This window comes from Anser cygnoides, chromosome 8 (genome assembly GCF_040182565.1).
Source record: "Anser cygnoides isolate HZ-2024a breed goose chromosome 8, Taihu_goose_T2T_genome, whole genome shotgun sequence".
Lineage (NCBI taxonomy): Eukaryota > Metazoa > Chordata > Aves > Anseriformes > Anatidae > Anser > Anser cygnoides.
Window position 1 is genome coordinate 22827524 of NC_089880.1, and position 20276 is coordinate 22847799.

A 20276-nucleotide genomic window follows, 5' to 3' on the forward strand; every position below is an offset into this window, starting at 1 on the left:
CATACCAAATCCCTCAAATCTGTTGGTCAAATGGATGTAGTGCTTTATTAACATTTGTAAAGTGGGATTTTTTTTTCCAATACTTTTGGTTTGAAAATGGTAGGAACACTCAGAGGTTGAAAGTGTGGTGTTGTAATGGAGAGTGTTAGATCACTTTGACTGCAGGCATTCTTGCTAATTCAACTGTGATGAAAGGACACGAGTGTTAGTTAGATTTTTTTTTTCCATTTAGGGTCCTGAGAGCACTTTACCATTGTCAGCATGTGAACTTTAACTCTCAGGATCCTTGTTCTGGTCAGCAAAAGTGTATTGTGTTTGAGCAGCCTTGAGGTGGGATCAAAACAGGGTATCAGTGGCATTTGTCTGTCTTATGACTATTGGTTTGGATAATGTGCATTCTTATTTCTTCATTGAATTTGCAATTTCAAATGCAAATTTGCATTTGAATTTGTCATTTTGTAGGGTAAGAACCATCTACCAAAGTTTCATTCTTCAGGATCTGAAATTCAGTATTAAACATTAAATATTAAACGTGAAACGTGAGAGTGGTCTACATGGGAAGCCCCTGTAAGGTGTTGTGAGAGTGCACACAAGCTGTGCACAGTACAAGCAGTGTGAGAGCAGCAGTCAGCATGGGCTGTGGCGTAATTACCATCAGTAATTACAGGGGTGGTTGCTACTGGACATAGGAGGCTCCCAAAGATTTTGTGGGAGAACATCAACATTTTTTAAAGTGCCTTGAAAGCAACTGTAAAATCACTGTTATGCTGCAAGCAACCCCAAACTGGTGTAAATAATGGCTTACTGTTTACCTAGCATGGGGTTTTTATGTGGAGTTTAACGTCTGTCTGTTGCTCGCCTTGGAGATCGCAGGGAAGATGTGAGAAAGAGGTATTGAACTGGATTACCCTGCCAGAGCTGTCAGCAGATTAACATTCCTGCTATCCTCCCTCTGCCTCGCTCTGCGTTTTTAACCCAAACAGCACTGAAACATTAGGATGTAATGGGGCTGGAAGTCCGTGAACAAGGAGCCCCCGGCGGCTCTGAGAGCGGTGCTGTGCCCGTCCCACGGTGGCTGGACCAGGGGGAGCACAGATATGCAGTAATGTGGCAGAGAGACACACAACCCCCTCTCTAGGCAGGACTGCCGAGCAGGGCAACAATTCCAGGCCAATGTTCTCCCACCTCACTTTGCAGGGTGAAGACTTTAAATAAATATACGCTGGGAAAAATAATGTTGTTTTTTTTTTTCTTGTGCTATGAACATGCCTGGCCCTTCACAAGACTGTATGGCACCTTTATAAGCTTATGACTGAATTCACCTAAAACCTGACAGCAGGTAATAAATCTAGGATAACGTAGGAAGAATGCAGCTTACACACTGAGAGTAGAGCTGCGCGGTCATTTTTAGTTCTCTGAATGTTCTTTAAAACATTTGCTATCCAAGAGTGCATCCCCTTGCAGGCAGGTGGGAGAGATCACAGCGTGTGCTGGAATGCTTAAGGCATTAATCAGACCAGCTGAAGTGCCAATAAGAATGAAAACGTGGCACCGGGGAGGGGGTTATTCATGCTGAAGCCCAGACCCCTCTGTTTTCCTTACACTCGTCATCCAGCCTAGCTCACGTGGATCTGAAGATGATGCCATCACCCCTCCAGGGTGTACCCTCCCACCATCAGCTTATACAGTGCCTTGTGGCAGTGAGCAGTGACAGCAGGAACTGCTGCCAGTAGTGTGTATTTTAGTAGAATAATAGCAATCTGCTATTTTTTGTGTATAATTATTTGCCCTTTTTTTTTTTTCTTTTTGTTACCAGAGTGCCTCTGATGGCTTTTGGAAGTCAGTCGCGACCCGTGTCCCGAGAGAGCCTCATGAGATACGTATCCTGAATCCCTACTTCATCCAGGAGGCAGCTTTCAGCTTCATTGGACTGCCTTTCAACAACGGCCTCATGGGCCGAGGGGTAGGTATAAAACAGAGCAGGCAGAACCAAGGGGAAGGGCAAGAACAAGCAGCAGAGCAGTAGGATTTCACTGTTCTTACTTTTCCCTCTTGGCCTCCACAGTCGGACATTGAAGGGAAGGGAGTTTGGCTCTGTTGTGGGGGCAGCGCTCAGCCTACTTAAAGGAAGGCAAGATCCTTCCTTTTTGGTACCAGGAAATGGCTGTTCCAAAGCCCCTTTTCTGGAGGCAGCTCCGAGGCTTCCAGCACCAGCTGGGTGATTGCTTGCCATCCACAGCCTGCTAGAAGGGCACTTCTCTGTGTGGCTCTTTCCCAAAAGGAACAAGGAACCCTGCTCTTTGTATCCTCAGTGCATCTGGAAGTGGTGCAGGTCATGCCACAATTTTATAATTTGCTGTCCTCAAGGAGACTGCAACCTAAAATCACTGATAACGCTCTGCTCGTCCTGTATCCCAGGTTTATTGTAAAAGAGTGTAAAGGTTTGATTATGAAACCTATGAAACCTAAGAAATTCTGATCTTACAGTGGCATGTTTTAGATGTAAAAGCTTACAGAAGAAAACAATGTAAATATAGTTTTAGGTCATAGTTATTAACAAAACACCTTAGTGATCATTCTAGTATCTGTCATTATAGAATATTTGCGATGTCACAGCATGGATTTGGACTAGACAGAATAGTGCCTTATTTTCCATTATTTTCCATGCTCTAATTATGTAGTGAATTCTTTTTACCATATTAGAGAAATGTGTTTCCTGAAGATCAAGTAGGTGGTGGGTGCCTGGAGGTAAGAAATTCACTACTTAAAATGCGGTGTGCAAGATGTGCAGACAGATTCAGCCACAGAGAATCATTCTTTTCAAAATGAGAGCTTTTGGCATTGCTGCACATGTACGTACAGAAGCTGTCATGTGGTTCTGGAAACCCTGGGTTTTCACTCCAAGCACTGAGGGTATCCTACCCAAATACTCTCTTCAGCTAGGATCTAATGTACTTCACCTCTCTGCATTCTCCATGACTTATCCTTAGAAGAATGTGGTCTTAATTTGTCTTCCAGAAAATAAGGACTGATGCCCCAAAGAGGGACAGAAATCATCAGGACTTTGCCTTTATTTTTTTCAGATTTGTTTTTATTTTTAAACACGTTATTTTAATACACAAGATATTACTTAAGCTGAGAGGAGAGGAGAGAATCCGGAAATGAAAATGCTGTGAACTGAAGTTTATGAGGTTTTGATAGGTTGTTTAACACAGATCAGATTGGGAAATGAAGGAAACTAAATTGAAACCTCATGTTTCACTTCATGAAAGTGCATTAAAAAATAGTTTATGGAGCTTTAAGGCAAGCAATCTCTGCCCATGACCCCTGCTAGGTTGTGTAAATTGTAGGTTGTTCCTTGAGATGGGGCAGAAAGAGCTCTGCAGGTGCAGGTACGTGTGTGGGGCCGGGATGTTAGTATACCCTGTGTGTCTGGGCAAGGAAGGTTTAATATAGTGATTCTGTCAGAGATTAAAAACGAGGAGAGCACCTGTAGCCTGTTGGTACAACTTTTACTGCAGACATCAAGTATAGACTGCTGTTGACCTGATTGGACTTCACGCTAGTGAACACTGCTGCATCAGTGTGAATGCTTCAAAGGAAGCCACTGCTGCCAGTATAAAGAGGCTGAGGAGAACCCTGGTGATACAGATTTGACTTTGTTTCTCTGAGAATTTGAATGGGATGAATGGAAATCAGAGCCATGTAGGCCAAGAATCCAACTCCGCTTAATGATTTGAGAGGGATCCAGCAAGATGAGTTGGCCCTGTGAGGCAAGCTAGAGCAAGGAGCATTGCTCCACAAGAAAGCTATGTGAACGTAGCTCACACAGCAGCTGCAGAGCATAGCTGCTTGGGTTCGGTCATGCTGTAGGGCTGCAAGATGGCTTGGGAAACTTTATTCAAGAAAAAAGCAACCTGCATGGGGGCAGGTTGGTGCCTCCGTGCTGAAATGCACGGGTGGTGTGATGGGCAAGCTACACACAGGAGGATCAGTGCTAGGGATGCCTCAGTAATCGAGGCTAATATGAAATCCTCACAAAGGGCAGTAATATTCCACTCCTCTTTGGTCCTGATGCCTAAATAAACTTCAGTGTGCCTCCTGCACACCACATATGGTAACAATGTGCTGCCAATTAACTTTGTAATTTGGTGGCTTTTTCAGCAAGGTTGAGGAGAGCTAGTAAAATAGTTCAGGGCTGATCTCAAAGCGTTTTTTCCCAGGATTCAATAAAGGCTGAATGTAGTAACAGCCTCTGCTTTGATAATATAATTTGGGCCAGATGGTTCTGGAGGATAGCAGGGGGGTGCAACTCAGACGTATTTAGATTGAGCTTGTGGTATTGGTGGCTGGCAGTCTGAGCAAGGAGCAAAACTGATCACCCACGGTGAGCAGTGACTTCTGTCTGGGACAAGTAAAGCTTTTCAGTTTTGTCAGCCCCTTTACTTAAGTCTTCAGAAAAGGGAGAGCTCTTTCCTCCTACATAGAGACTTCTCTTTTCTTGGGATAAAATGATAATAAAGAAGAACTTCAGTGTAGGATCCTAGCAGTGTCTGGGGAAAATTAAAGACGTGAATGCCTGAAGCTGGTTTAACACAAGAGAAATGAGCTACTCTCCTTGATTAAAGAATCCTCTTAATGAGTGGGCACAGGCCTGGCTGACTAACTAGACAATGGTGTATGCCTGTGGTTTGTGTTTTGGTGGAAGTTCTGTGTATGCAGGTCTTTTGGGCTTGAACCCCAACAGCAGTGGCATTGCAGCTGGTAATTCAGGCATGCAATAACCTACCTCGCATTTGAGACAAGTTACTGGAGGACAAACACGAACATCAGTTCAGAGGTGGCATTGCCTGTTGCATGTAAAACAATGTGATGGTTATTGCTGTGGTGCTTTTCACTCTATAGTGAATAGTCCTATCCACTCAGTAGTGCTCAGAGCCATTTGATCCGTGACTTTCTGGCTGGTGAGCCATGGTATGAGGTGGCTGGGAGGGCATTTCAGATGACACGAGTTGTCAGGTCTCTGATCAGGAACTCCAGCGCAGAGTGGCGCTTGTATTTCTCGCTGCTGGTACAGTGCATCCATGGAACTGCTTATGACTGAGCTTCTTCTGAGACTAAATTCTGCTGCCCAGAATTGAAAGCCTTTGGTTTGTTCCTGTCCTGGAAATGTCTGGATATACAAACCTTGTTAGGAAGGTAAAACATCCACCTCTGGACTTCACCTAGCCTCAGCGCCAACTTGCTGAAGGAGGAGCCATGTGCAGGAGTGTTATCAGGCACCCCACCATGGATTAGCACCTCTGCAGGGTGCTGACAGCCCGCATGCACTTGGGGATTAACCTCTGATGCTGGAGCGTTAGCACTTTGTGCCCCAGGGCTTCTCTTTGCTATTACATAGTGTGGGCAGGCAGTCTTTCTGGAGATGCCAGTGATGACCCTGGTAAAGCACATACATGGTTACCACGGAGCAGCTAATGTAGTGAAGTCATGCCTTTGGCTGCTTTCTGTTAACTTTTTCAGTCCTTAAGAAACACTCTTTGCGTTGAACGGGAATGTGCTCTATTACAAATGGTGGATCAGAGCTTGTGCATCAGGTTAGATGCCATCAAAGGTGTTAGACTTAGGCTAGGTTGTGTAGGAGCTCAGCAGTGAGGTGGCTAAACTGAAGCTGCTGGGCACCTTGTCGTGCCTGCAGGCTCAGGTCCCTAGCCTTTCCGCTTTGCTCTGCTGCAAACTCTGCCAGTTCTGGAGGCTCCCTTGTGCTCACAGCAAGGGACAACTATGGGACAGGAAGGAAGTGTTGGAGATGTTCTGTTTTGTCTCTTGAAGGCCAATATTATAGCTGATTCTGTGCATGGATGGAGGTAGCTATGGAATCTCCTGTGACCGGGACCACTCCGCAGAATGACAGGCACTTATCTGTTCACAACAAGTGATGCTAGATTCCCTTTTATGACATATTTCCAAACTTGCTAGCTAAGGGAAGCAAAAAGTATTTTTCACGTTGTTCCTGTGCAAACATAAATGAACAAAAAGAAAATGTGGTGGCTGTTCCGTATAGCACGTGATGGCTCTTTATAGTTTTATTTTGTATTTCGTTTGTTTTTAAAGTTTTATTGCTATTAAGTGATCAGGTCTGCAACTGATAAAACTATGGTAGCAATTTTTCTCGGGTAAGTGAATTTTCAAGTTTTCCCTCAAATTAATTAATGTAATAGTCAAACCAATTTGAGTATCTAGTTGCGGTATTGTTTTGGGGGAATTATTATTTAGCAGCATTCACCCTTTTATTTAAAAAGGTAACAATTGAAATAGTCTGAACAATCCAATATGCTTTACCCTGAGCTAAGTGAAATCCCATAAATAACTGGAATTCATTTAGCATATTAAGGGAGTCAGATATTTCTAAAAACAGATTTACAGCAGTCATTTCCTTCCAGTCCAGAAGGCAGTGACACAGGAGTGACCCGGGCATGGAATGAAAAGCACTAAGAGATTTTCACATGCACCAAGCAAAAATCAGTTACAGTCCCCTGGTTGAGTTGCCAGCACTGGATCTCCGGCACAGGTCCGGAGGTGATGCTCAGCCTCCATTAAGTCCAAAGAAGGGTTGGTGTTCATCTTGTTGAATGTCTTATTTTTTTCTATGAGCAGAAGGTCTCTTCAGAGGGTCCAATGGAAGATGAAACAGCAATGTCTTGAAGACAATCCTTTCATTTTTCCTCTTGCAGCAGAGAACAACAGAGGAGGATTTAGGAGAACCTGTCGTATGTCTGTATTGCAAATGATATTTCTGGTTCCCTGACCTGGTGTTGCAGCCTGGCTGTGTTTGCACCATATGGAGCTTGCAGTGCTCCCTGACTCTACACAAGACCTTTGTATAGATCTTTGCATCTCTTCTCTTTATGCTATTCTTACTCAGGACCCGCCATGCAAGTGCTCACCTCACTTATGGAAGGCATCATGCCAGCAGCTCCTGGAAGGAGCCATGCCCTGTATGCACAGGCCACCTTTGTGCAGCTCCGCCATGGTGACATGGTGCTCACCACTACTGTGTTTGCTGTTAGTTTGCCTTCTGCTTTCATGGAAAGCAGTATCCCAGTGTGTGACAGGGCCCAGGTGCCTCTCACAGGCATGCCTCTGCTCAGAGCCACATCCTTCACCAGCCTCCTCTGGTGTATCGGTCCTGTCCAGGTGCCTGTCCGGCCCTGTTGTGGCCAGGGCTGAAGAAGAGAAGGATTGTGCAAGAGGCCTTATCATAGGTGTATTAACCCTTCTCTCCAAAACAAGGACCTCATTGGCCTAGTTGGAATATCCACCGTCCCAGCAGAAGTGGAAGTCTAGCCTAGGCCTAGTGGATCATGGGCCACGAGGTGCTTTGGGTTGCTGACACGCAGAAGGCTGGCACAGCTCCACACACCGGGGATGTGTAGGCCAAACATTTTTAGGCATTAAGAGGTTTTCAGGTACGCTTCTCGGTTACTGCCAAGCCATCTGGTTGAAAGCAGCACTGCTTGGTGGTACAGGAGTACCCAGGCACGTACAGTGCCATGAGCAGGAAGACAGGATTATGAACCCTGAGGGGAAATGTTGGGATTTTTTTTCCCCTAGTAATGGCCTAAAATAACAAGAGGCCTGCTCAGTTGTTTGAGAGAGTTTTATTTTCATAACTCAACACAAGAGGTGTGGTGGTTGCTTTGGTATGTCTTTGGGGCACGGCACAAGGGTGTGTGTGCTGAGATAGCACTGACGCACTGTGCAGGGCATAGCAAGCCAGGTTTGGCACACCATGTCCAGGATGCCTAGCTTCTTTTGGAGTGACCTGTCCCCCAGCTTGCCCTGTAGGCTGTACTGGCTCATTAGGTCCAGATTAGAGTTTAGCAGCAAACCAATTTAAATGCCACCAAACAATCAGGAGAGCTTGGAAGCTGTGTAGATGCAGCCAGAGAATAATTATAACTATTCCCTCTCTCTGATACGTGTTCCCTCTCATTTGCCAATTCTCTGCTGAGAAAAGAGGAGACCCCTTTCCTCTGGATCTGGAGAACACTGCTGGGTTGGCTTCTCTGCAGTTACAGCCCAGGATCTGTCCCTAGATCCTACAGGTCCTTCTCTTTCTTGAGCCAGGTGGACAAGAGGCAGTGCTTCATTTTCAGCAGAGATAAGGAGGAGCAGAAACTCAGCAGGCTGTCACAGGAGAAAACTGCTCAGTTTCTATGGTTTACACCAAATCAGGACCAAAGAATTCTATTGACTTAAAAATGACATGTGCTTAACCATCAGTCGTGCTGCTTTTATACTTCTGTTCATACTGGCTCCATTTTTTTGCCTCCCAGAAGTCTCTCAGATTCCCCAGTTCCTGTTTAATCTGTCTGATGGTTGATTCCTCTTCAACAGAAGCAGTCTGGGGCAAACCCCCCTGTTTTGTGCATTTGATCCGCGTGCATCTGTGGGCACGCAGAGTTCGTACTTGTGTTCTTCTTCTTCTTCGTGGTTCTGTAAACCATGCCATTACTAAGGGTGGGCTCTGCCTTGGTGCATCCACTGCACTCGGTGAGTAGCAGGGATGATAATTTCTGCAAGAATTTTCTGAGTGGTCCTTTCTATTCCTCGTGGATCTGACTGCAGCAGCAGGATGTGAAGCTTCATTTCAGCAGTAAAAGTGTAAGTGGATACAAATCTTGGTCTTCAAGGGGGACAAATGTAATAGGCTGTAGCCACCATAGGTATGAATATAAATAAGGCATCGCTTAATTAAAAACTGTCATCAGATCATCTGTTTCTGAACATGATTTTAGGACAACACAAAATTATTTTGCTAAGGGTACAATTTGAACTTTTGATATTACTGGGTCTTAAACAGATCGTTTGCCATAAAACTGAAGGTTAGGAGATCTTTGATATTTTAATCATTTTACAGAGGAGCAGGCAGTACTGAGATACTGGGATGCCAGGAACTACTAAAGGACAGAAGTAGATTAGAAAATTATCCCCTATTTTTCCATAAAGGCTATTGCAGGATTTATACATAGAGTAAAGTGAAGCAGGTATTTGGTGACCAAAGGAAAGTTCACTTTTGATTTCTGTTATCAGTTACTCTCCAGACAGAAATAAGAATATACTTGAAAGAAAGTTATGGTGGTTTGGCAGTTCTCCCATTAAGGTTGGGTAGTATGATTAATTCTCTGTGGTTTTGCAAGACTCACATTAGAAAGTTAGCTCTTGAAAGTTAACTTAGCCAGTAAAATTCCCTCCAGGCAAAGACCCCGTGTCTCCCTCGAGCTGTACCGTGGGAATGGGCCGCGTGTAAGTGTGGGTGGTGTCAACGCCATCGTATTCTCCAACAGTGACATGTTCTCAAAAACGTAACCATTTACTCGCTGTGTTTTGGACACTGTAACTATAGCTCAGCTAAGGGAAACGGTTTTGTGGCACGTCCACGTATCTGCTGATGCAATTCGAGCGACATCTGAGTGTCATTTCCTATGTAAAACATAAAGCTGAGAATATCTGAATTTGAATTGCCACGCATGGGAAGACAGGATATTCTTGTGTACTTTGAAATTCAGTGGAATTTTCTTATCCTTGCTGAGTAAACTTTTTCTGTTTTTTCTAAGCCCATCCTTGAGATTTTATGACGACTAGTGAATTAACAATTAACTAAATTAACCAGAATAAAACCAATATTGTTTGTGGCAGACGTGGTCATTATAAAATGAAGTTAAACAGCAAAACCGAAATAACTGTCTTTCTTTTCCTAACATCTAGAGCTGGCACAGGAGGATGTAGTAAGGTCTTTTCATTTCAAATGCGCCCTGTTACAGTTGCGTTGCAGATGTTTGAATTTAATGATCATTTATTTAGACGTGAGCAGTTTTTGCGTTTTTGCACGTTTGTCTGCATATTAGTGTAACATCAGTGCGTTGTTATGCAGAGCGTGTTGAGTTCTCCATAGCACGTGGGTTGTGCTCCCAGCTCTGCTCATCTCAGCTAGGTATGGATGGAGTTCTTCCCTTGGAAAACATCAGACTTGGGACATGGTCAGGCAATCAGAAGTGAGCACAGGAGTGCGTTGCCAAAAGCGGGTTCCTTTGAATGAGAGGCAGAAACTCAAAACATGTGCGTTCCCAGTCTGTTGTGAACACGGGGTGAAATGCAATAGCATTGCTCACTGGTACAGGGTAACCCCTCTTACACGCAAGATGTAAGCGCACATTTGGTTTCTACATCTCAGCTGAGAGGCTGTCACCCTCAGTGACTGTCTGAGCATGCCCTCTGGATTCATGATACCTTTGATATGGCGGTGTTGGATGTCTTACAAATAATGATAAGATATGTGGGTGGATTTCTCAGCCTCTCCCTAGCCCCTGGGGTAAAGCTACCTTAGCAGATTGATCTGGTTAAAGGGGAGTTAGAAATGTCTGTGAGCTGGGTTTTTACACTGGAAACACTCATCCATCACAGCAGTCATGTTCATCTGGATGTGCAAGAGCACCGTACAGCAGCACTGTAGAAGCCAGATGAAATGGGAAGGGCTGAGGCTGGACTTTGGTGCAAATGGCAAGTCAACAGCAGGGAGAGGACAATCAGGGGTGTCCCAGCTCAGAGGACTAGTGGCAGTTTTTGAATGGCTTCCCAGTATGCTGGGCTAGGAGTGTGGCACAGGACAGTGCCCTTTGCCTGTAGGGCTGCCCCCGAGCATGGGAAGGAGTCTCAGTGCACAGTGGGTCTGCCTGGTCTCCTCTCCATCTTCTAGAGCTGTTTACGCGCCTCCTTTAACTGCATTTGTTAAAGCACTAAAGCACTAAAATAAAGCATTGTACCATTCCTCACTTCCGCTCCAGTGTGGTGGCTCATTTGGGACAAGTATAGCTCATTAGCCTAGCTCCTAGCTGGAGGTCAGTAATATGTGTAGACCTGGAATCCAGCCTTTACGTGTTTATTAGTTTCAGAAAACTAACGTGTCCACTGAGACTCATCTTCCAGCTCGTCTGCTGCCCTATTCCCAGGAAAGCAAAGCTGTGGGACAGGAGTCTGACTATTTGCATTAGTCCCTCTGCCCTGCAATACTCCCCTGAAGAGCTGGGTCATGGTGTCTCAAACAAGAGCCATTGCTTTTGTGCCAGGTGCTTTGCAGGAAGCAGGCTAACAGGATTTTCTTTACAAGTTGGGAAGCTGTTGACCCTGCAAACTGGCACTGGGCATCTGATGTGCAGATGTAGCCAAATACCTTGTTCTGGATTTTGTGCTTAGTAGTAGTAGTTTTTCTTTTTAGCAGAGACAATAAGAGGAAATCTTTGACAATAGAAATGGCGACTTGCTAATGATTTCCATTCCTGCTTTCTTTCCTCTCAGAACATCCCCACCTTGGGAAGCGTAGCAATAACCATGGCGCTCCACAACTGTGATGAGGTGGCGGTAGCTGGGTTTGGCTATGACATGAGTTCCCCCAATGCACCGCTGCACTACTATGAGAACATCAAGATGTCCGCCATCAAAGAGGTAGGGAGCTCCTGCTGAGCACGTCGTCTTCCCAAGCCCACCGACCACCCCGACCGCAGAGCCTGCCCGGGACGGTGATCGACTCCCAGCTTTCCTGCGTGGGTCAAACAACAGCTCCACCCAGGCATTTGCCCGTAAAACTCCAGACATTCCGCCAAGCGCAATGTGTGTTAAAAACAGTTATTTCTGCTGGGAAAAGTTCTCTGGAATGTGCATATAATGTGATTCCTTATTCTCAGAGCGGCAGAGAAAAGTTTTGCTTAAATGTTGAGCCGGGTGAAAGGGAACAAATATGCTCAGGGGCTGAAAAGATGTGGCCTGCTACAGCTTTGTGATCTGTTGTATTGCTCACTAATCCATGTGCTTCTTCTGCTAGATGATCCCCTGCTCAGCCCCTGTGAAACGTGGGGGAGGTGAGATTAGCCTGTGCAGGCTGACCGAAGCAGCAGTTAGCTAGTGTAAACGCATGGAGGCTGCTCTTCAAAGCCACATCTACCTTAGAAACATTTGCTGGTGCTATCCCAGTGAGACAAACAGCCCTTTTAGAGGAAAAAAAGCTCTCATGGTGGTATAATGCAGCAGTATTTCAGGTCTGGCCATTTCCTGTGCTGAACTAGAGTAAGCTTTGTCACTGGCCTCAGCACCTTCTGTAGTGGGAAAAGCTGCTGAATTTTTGGTAGAGCCCAGTCTTTTCCAGCACAGATGTGGCCCAGATTTTCTAAAATTGCTCCTCTGCTTCACTGGATAGGGGAACTTTCTCTGTCCTACTCCGCATTGTGAAAACAGAGCGATGTTCAAAGGGAGAGAACACTTGTGTTGTTCATGGACGGCTGCTGTCTGCTGGCGCTTATATTTGTCACCTCAACCACTGTGCCATTGATCCAGGTCAGGAGGGAAGCCTGGAGGTGTTGTTTTTCCAAATCGTAAGATCATACATGTCTTAGGACTCAGGCTGCATAGCCTTAGGCTGACTGAGAGGAATTAGCAATCGGTACCGGTCAGCTTGAGAAATGGAAAGAGCATTTCTAATTATCATAGCAATGAGGCTTTGGAACAACCTCTCAGTAGAGACCAAGAGAAGAAACTGAGATTGGGAGAAGACTGTGAGGAGGTCCCTAAATATGTCAAGGAAAGTACCTCACGATACATCATTGTGATCCTGAGGTACCTTCTGGGCCTATGGAGGGAGCAGGAAAGTCTGTCTCTTCCAAGACTGTCTGCTCTTGGACATGGGGATACTCACAGCAGGTGTCCTGTGCCGAGCCTGGTTTGCAACCTAGAAGATGTCTCTGACATCAAGGACACCCACGCTGGAGCTGACAAGAATGAAGTTATCTTCCTCTTGCTCCTTGCATGGGTTGAAGGAAGGAGTTGGCAAAAGGCACTGGATGACAGGCTGTGGCCCTCTGCTGCAGGAGAGGCATTAAAATGCTCCAAGGCCTCACCTGGGAGGCCCTGATGCAAGTAACGCAGCCTGCAGTACGTTAGAGGGAATGGCTGGGCCCTGGCACTCGGTGTTACTCTTGCACCCGCCCACCCCCTTGTACCAAAAGCTGCCAAACATCAGCAGAGAGCAAAGCTCTTACGAACAACTCTTTTTGAAAGAGGAGTTCAGAGGAAGAAGTCAGGAAGCACCACGGAGAGGGGTGTGCAGTGAAGTACGAGCTCTGCCGTGAGCTTCCCGTTCCTCCTCCATTCTTGGCCACCTTCTGCCGTGTTCTTTATTTCTGCCAGTGGGCTGCGCATGGCACCCTGGGCCTTATCACAACTGCATGCACTTAGGCCTATTTTTCCAGGCCTGCTACCCCATCTTTTGGCTTCTGGAGCTAGCCAGCAGACACATCTGAAGCTGCCAGTGCAGATTGCTTGGATTTTTGATTCTCGAGGTCAGAACCCTGAGCGAGCTGCAGAAGCCAGCGGGAGACAGGAGGGAGTCGCTCTTGGGCACTGTTTGTATGAGGTCTGAGGGATAAAGCTGGCCAGGCACAGGGCAATAGATGGGGATGAACATGTGAAATGCAACCAGCTGGGTCTCTGAGAGAGTCTGTGCGTGGTTTGACAGGCCTCTGTTGTCTGGGAGCTGTCAGTCGGCATGTCCAGGCTCTTCTGTACAGAGGTGAGGGCGCGTTGAAAGGTCTGGTGGAGCCTCACTAATTTAGATGTCAGTGGGTTTTTTTCCGCAGCCGGGGCTGCTGCTGAGAGCTCTGCTGAGCTGGTGCTGGGAGGAAGGTTCCTGTTCCATCTGAAGGCTGGTTATATGATCGGTGTCTGCCCGTCTAATCCTCACGTGCTCACCCGCAGGCTCCTCTTACATTTCTCTGCCCTGGTACAAGAAAAGCCGTCTGTTCCCGAGTATCAATAATTAATGCCCCTCCTGCCTCTGCCCCTCCCTGTATGACAAATCGTTTGTGATATTGTGGAATGTGAAGAGCAGAAAGAGGATTGCATTTCTTTCTCTCCCATTTAATATTAATGGTAGCTGGTAATTGTTAGTCACCTGAGGGCGAAGGGCATGATAGGTGGGTTCTGTCTTCTGCAGTTGTCCTCAGGTAACTCACGAACGAAGATTTGCCCCACTCCGGGCTGGAAGCACTCTGCACACTCACTCAGAGACCTGCACGTGGTTTGCAAATCTAGAGGCTGACCTTTGTTGGCACCTTGGGGCAAACCTTGCCATTGTATTGGTGAAATGAGACTGACCCAGAGCCAAGCTCAAAAAGGTTTTCATCTCTTCCATCTGCTCTGATACCTAAAGGCGCACTGGGGCATCCTCCTCGGTGTTACCTTTGGACCTCCAGGTTTGTGTCTTCATCTAATTCTTCCTGGTCCTCCAGGAAGCTGAGAGTGTTAAATAACGGTGAACTGTTGGTAGGGGTGGAAACTGAGCCCAACTGAAGCTGCACCAGCAGGCATCTGGGGGCTCTGTGATGGTCCCAACACCTACAGTTTCATTCTTGTGGCTATAAGAAGAGAGCAAGCGGCATGCGAGGCATGGCCCTGGCTGGCTCCCTAAACACGACCCCATCCCATAATCCGACTGCCAGGGTCCTCCAGCCTGAATGACTGACAAATCTTCAGTGTTTAAGCCTCGAGAGCAGCTGCAGGGAAGCACTCCAGCTCCACCCTGAAACCATCCCTGTCTTTACAGAGGAAATGTAAACATTGACGTCCTGGGTCTGGAGGTGCCACGTGTGTGTGTGTGTGTGTGGCATATGGGATCCTCCCGGAGACATCCATCCATCCCGTTCCCTTGTCTTGTGTCTGCAGGGGGAAAGGGTCTGCGAGGAGCGTGCGCCCTCTCAGCAAGGTGTGTCACTGATTTACACTTGAGGCCTGCTTGACATCTCCCTGGACACCCTTGAAACCCTGTGACTCATCTCTGAGGAATTTGTTCTGATTACATAAAAAAAAAAAAAGCCAGCAAAATACACTTGCTTGCTCACAGCTGGGCGGAGATGCCTCTCCCATGCCAAGACTGAGGTGATAAAATCTCTGTGGAAATGCATGTGATTTTTCCTGTTGCTCTGTGGGACCGATGGCTGAATTTCCAAGAGGCGATCAGGCAGCCTGGGTGTACAGTTTTGCTTAGTCTTTGCTTTCCCCGACGGGGTAGAAGCCCTCAAGGTCCCAAACTGTGCTGTTATTGCTACCGCAGGAGGCAGCTGCCTCCACTGCTTTTCCAGCATCTCAGACTCCCAGGGGCTGGACAGACATTTCCTGCTCCAAAGGAAAAGGCTCCACGAGGAGGCAGATGCTCTGGAGCTTTATCTGTGTTACCGTTCAGGGGAATGGATGCAGTGATTAATCCCTTAGGGCCCTAGCGTGGCTGCAAAAGGCACGTGGATTCTCCTGCTCTTGTGAGTGCCCGTGGGAATAAATTTCTCCGGTTTATACCTGGGTGGTTTCCTTACCCCCGGTCCTGGGGGCAGCACAGTGTGCTCCAGCTGGTTTCTGTCCTGGCAGGCCTTGTAGGGGAGACCCTTTTCTGCTCATCAACATGCTCTGGAGAGCTTGGAGCACACTGGCGTGATGCTTTCAGGCTGTGAGCTGGAAAATCAACACTTGCAGTGCAAAACTGCATCACAGCTCCGCTGCCCAGCACCTTCTCCCTTGGTCTGATCTTCTCCCCATTGCGGCTGGAGATGCAAAGTCCTGGCGTGCATTTCCATGAGGGTTTTCTGGGCGCTGTGACCTTGCTGCTCTCTGGTCCGTTACTGGGGAACTGCTGCTCGATAGACCTCACGCCATCATGTGAATTCTCACAAGTCATTTTTTAGCTCTGATCCTTCTTGTTATAACTTACAAAACGCAGAAGGTCTAAGCCTGTCATCTCCCTTCAGTTACTATTTTCCCTATTTCCAGTAACTTGTAACAGCTTTCGACCCTTGGCTGCTTCCCTGAGTGCTGTACAGAAAATGAATGAATCCTTGCCAAGGTGTATGCTCACTTGTTTCTGGTTTCGTGGTGATGAGCCGTCAAGCTGATTTTTTTTATAGTTTATTATATTTTTATTTCTTGCCTATGTCCTGTAGTGCTTCCTGCCCAAGTACTCCATAAAAGTGTATTTTTGTCACAGGTCACTGTCTCCTGTTAATGTAGGAGAAGTGTCAGATCCACTGGGAACGTAAAGAAGGAAACATGGAAATGGAGGTGAGGAAAAAAGGAATCGTTTTAAAAGGGAGCATAAGTTTTTCAGGATTAAAAGAAAATGAATGAACCTGCCTGTGTTACAATACAACTTCACTGCTAATGGCAAAGCAGGTTAGTGTTTCAGGCAGAAATTACTGCAGGATGGGAAAGTGACAGTGTTTAGAGTTGTGAAAACATAACCGAGAGCAGGAGGCTGTGTTAAATCATGAGAACGAAGCACAGCACCAGCTCCCAGCATCCTTCCTCTGCGTGCTCGGCCCTGCGACTGGCACCACACACCGCCTTCCCCGCACTCACGGCTGGTACAAACGGGGAACGCGTGCTTGAAAGCCACCCTTATCGGTCCGGATCCCATCTGTGGCTGTGCCGGCGGTGCTGCTGACTGCTCTCCTGTTCTCTGCAGCCGCAGATCAAGCAGCAGCGCCGCTGCTGTCGGAGGTGTCAGCTCCTTTGATACAGCTGTGCCCGGCACCTCAGGGACTCGCTGCCTGACCCCAGGGGGAGCCTGCCTTTGATGGCTTCTTTCTGATCCCTGGCTCCGCTTCCCCTGCAGGTCTTTGTGGGATGCTGGAGGACACCGGCTCCTAATGCTTCTCATTCAGGGTGTGTAAGGGCTGTCACAAGGGCCGGGGAGGTGGGCTGCAGCATGCCGTGACACACAGCTTTGTCTCTGTCTCTCCCTGCCAGCAGCCACCTCTCACAATAATCCGCAAACATCCAGTTTGGATTCTCGGCCCATAAAGGCACAAACAATAGTGCTTTATCATCATCTGGACTCTCTCTGTGAAGCCGCCCTTTGCATTTTAAATCAAGGAAAGTTGCTTGGGAGGGGGTGACGGGGCTGCTTCAGGCCTCCAAGTACCTAAAAGTTCGCGGTAGCCAGCAAGAAGAACAAAACTCCTTTGAAAGCAGGGCAGATGTCTGGCCTGGTGATTTATAGGCTGAAAACACAGCTATTCGAGCCTGGCTGATGAATTGCCATCGGAGTACAGGGAATGGTGCGGACTGAAATGGAGGTCAGCTTTGGAGGGGGAGGTTAGGGGCTGGGGCAGGGGGACCTCTGAAAGGGCAGTGCTTTTTCTTGGGGCCCGCGGTGATGACTGATGAGGTTTATACATTTTTGCCTTTGTTTAAAAGCCACCTGTTTGACAGCGTTTTGGCGGAACGAAGGCCTCACATGCTGTTCCTGTGCGTAAGGACTGTGTCTGCGTAATGCAAATCTAGGAAAGATTGATGGACTAGCAGTCACGACTGCAGCACAGGTATTGCATTGTTTGGTAGGACAGAAATACGGTAACGCTTTCGGGGTGCCACTGAGCCCTAATAGCAGCATGGATAAAAACAGAATTAAGGTTTGGTGAGGATCTCTGTACGACAAAGCGTTCAAAGATCTTCAGAGGCGCGTAGAGCCCAGCTGCTGACCCCAACGTTGTACACAGCCCTCTGTAACGGTGCTGGGTGCTGTCAGAAGTCAGCCGCAGACGTCCATCAGAAGCCAGCGTTGCTGTCGGGGGGGGCCAGGTATTGCCAGGTGTCACAGCTGGCACAGCTCTTCTCACCAACCTCCAGGGGACGAGGAGAGCTGGTGGCCTTCCGGAGCTGATCTTAGCAGGCATGAAGGCCTTGCAGAGGGCCATTAGAAATAGCCTTTGGTCAAGTGCCTTTGTTGTTAAATTAAACAGAAAGGCAACAGGAGGTGCTCTGTAACTCAGATTTTGTTTCCAAAATGGAGTTTGATAAGAGGAGAGTTTGATAAGCTGAGTGCTGGGGCAGCACTCACGGGGGGTGCTCGGTGGAGCTGGGACACGTGTGCACATGCAAGTCTATTTAGGTTTAGCCTAGGAGAAGTGGCTACCAAAAACAGATGCACAGAATTGCTCATGGACTCATTATAGAGGGGAACTTTTTTTTTTTCCTCAAAAATGCAAAAATTGTCTGCGATTCATGTTTGTAATAAGGGGAGAACAGACGGGAAGAGGTTTGAGATGAAGCTTTGTAAATAACTTCTTCAGAGTGATGCTGGAGGAGCAGGAGAAAGCATCAGGCAGAGGAGACTTCAGCCTGTTGGTCGGAAAGGACAGAGATAAAGCAAAAACCAGCAAAAGTCAGGCTGAATTAGATCTCGCAAGGGAAAATAAAACAAATACTACACGGTCCCGCTGCAAGCAAATAACATCGAAATGAGGAAAGACTTACGAGGGCTGTGGCATCCAAGAAGGTGAAGGATGTGGAAGGCATAGGGATTAAAGAGTCCAAGTGGGAATTGTGTGAGTGAACACGTTACCTCTACAGGGGAGATGGGGTGAACATGAGGGAAAGGGCGACTTACGGTGGTAAGTTCATAGAAACAGAAAATGACTGGGTCAGTAGTGAAAGGCAGGAGCTGTTCGAGTTAATGCACTAGGTATGAACGCCTGAAAGATCCCTGTCCCTAACGCCACGGTGTTGAGCCAGCTAAGCTGCAAGTCCAGAGGAAAAGGTCTTCAATAAATCTATCAGGTTACATGTGGTTCCGTGGGATTAAATTATAGTGGGTATAATACCTTTATTTCCTTTCTTCTTCTTCCCCAATATGGGGGGATGGGATCGAGGCAAGGAAAATAATCCTGTCAAATCCAGAGCTCCTAATCTGACCTCAGAGGTACTATTCAAGGACTATTCAGAACTTCAGAGCAAAGTTTAAATGAAAGAATAATTCAATCCTGAAAGCAAACACAACATGGATTTACCAAAGGCAGGTTACAAAAACTAATTTAATATCTTTATTTGATTTTTTTTTTAAATCGTTCCAGGGACAGAGGAAGTGTAGTAGATCAGTCGTCTGAAGTTCAGTTAGGCGTGTGAAACTGTGCCATGCAAGGTATTATTAGTTAAGCTTCAGAAGCTACGGTTTGGTGCAACACCTGTATGTGAACAGGCTCTGAAGAGGAAAACAAAGAGCAGCACTGAATGGAGGGCTGGGAGTTCCCCCAGAGGAGGTCATGTTCAGTATTTGCATTAATGATTTTTGGCACAGGAGGCGGTGGTGTGCAAGTTGAATTTGTGATGATATAAAGCCAGGTGTGGTCAATACAAAGGAAGATCAAAAGACCATCCAGGAAGAGCACGATCACCCTCAGAACAGGAGTGAACTGGATGGGATGGAACCTAATGGATGAATGGAAAGTCATTCAGTTGGGACAATAACAGAAATTTTTATTATAAGCTGGGAAAGCATTATTTGACAATGACAGAGGAGGGAAGTGCTTCGATGTGTACTAATAAATTAGGGGATAATTCAGGACGCAAGGCTATTACGGTGGGGAAAAAAAGGCAAATGTAACTCTGGGAAGACTCAAGGAAAGGACTCCTGGTAGAAAGAGAACTGCACAAGGCAATGGTGAGCCCTTTTCCTGCTTCACCACAAGTGAACTCAGAGTAAATAAGGACAGAGGGAGCAACTGCACTTCTGAGAAATCTCCCAGTTTTCCTAGGGGAGATGGAGAGCCTGTTTTGGTAGGAGAAGAAGAAAGCATGGCTTCTTAGCTTGGTAGCGTGAAGGTTGAGAAGAGATACAACAGTTCCCTGTATATGTATTAAGAACAAGCAAGAGCTAAAAGAGCTGTTTAAAATGTCAAGTTGCTGTAAGAATGACTGGGCATAGAGGAACGGGGAGTGATTCTTTCTTAACCATGAAACAAGAGAATTAAGAGAATTAGCAGCAGTGGAGGCTGGAAAAGGAGCTCTGGGCAAGGGATGTTGCCAGTGAAGCACCGCTTCTTGCTGCTGCTGTGGTTTCTGTGCGGGTTTTCGGGGAGAAATGCTGCTGACTTGCAGAAATGTGGAGGATGTAACAGAACTGAGAAACCTCTGGCTTTGCAACCTGCTCTTTTCCTTGAATGCATTCTTTGTTGACTTCACTCTCATTTAATTTCCCTGTATTTTATGGCATTGCAACAGACTTGATAAGACTAGCATGCTCTGAAGCTGAGCCATTGCCCCACTTGTAATTGACTGCAGATGGTGAGCTTACCTTCCTTGTGGGTTGGCCTCTGAAACATTTTCTCAGTCTTAAAACACTCCACTTGGCTTCTCGTGAAGGGACAGAGGATGTTTTGTGCTTCCTTGTGGAATCGAGAAGA

The 20276-nt window shown here is 46.7% G+C and overlaps 1 protein-coding gene across 10 annotated transcripts in view; it reads left to right on the plus strand.

The window, feature by feature from the left end:
- Positions 1 to 20276, plus strand: part of ST3GAL3 (ST3 beta-galactoside alpha-2,3-sialyltransferase 3) — a 183212-nt gene that overhangs the window by 155951 nt on the left and 6985 nt on the right. For 9 of the 10 annotated variants that reach the window (XM_048059205.2, XM_048059211.2, XM_048059212.2 and 6 more), the window contains 2 exons: positions 1817 to 1963; positions 11359 to 11505. In XM_048059205.2, the coding sequence (XP_047915162.1) occupies positions 1817 to 1963; positions 11359 to 11505 (294 nt within the window). The remainder of the gene's footprint in view (positions 1 to 1816; positions 1964 to 11358; positions 11506 to 20276) is intronic. The other variant, XM_048059206.2, reaches the window with a different exon arrangement.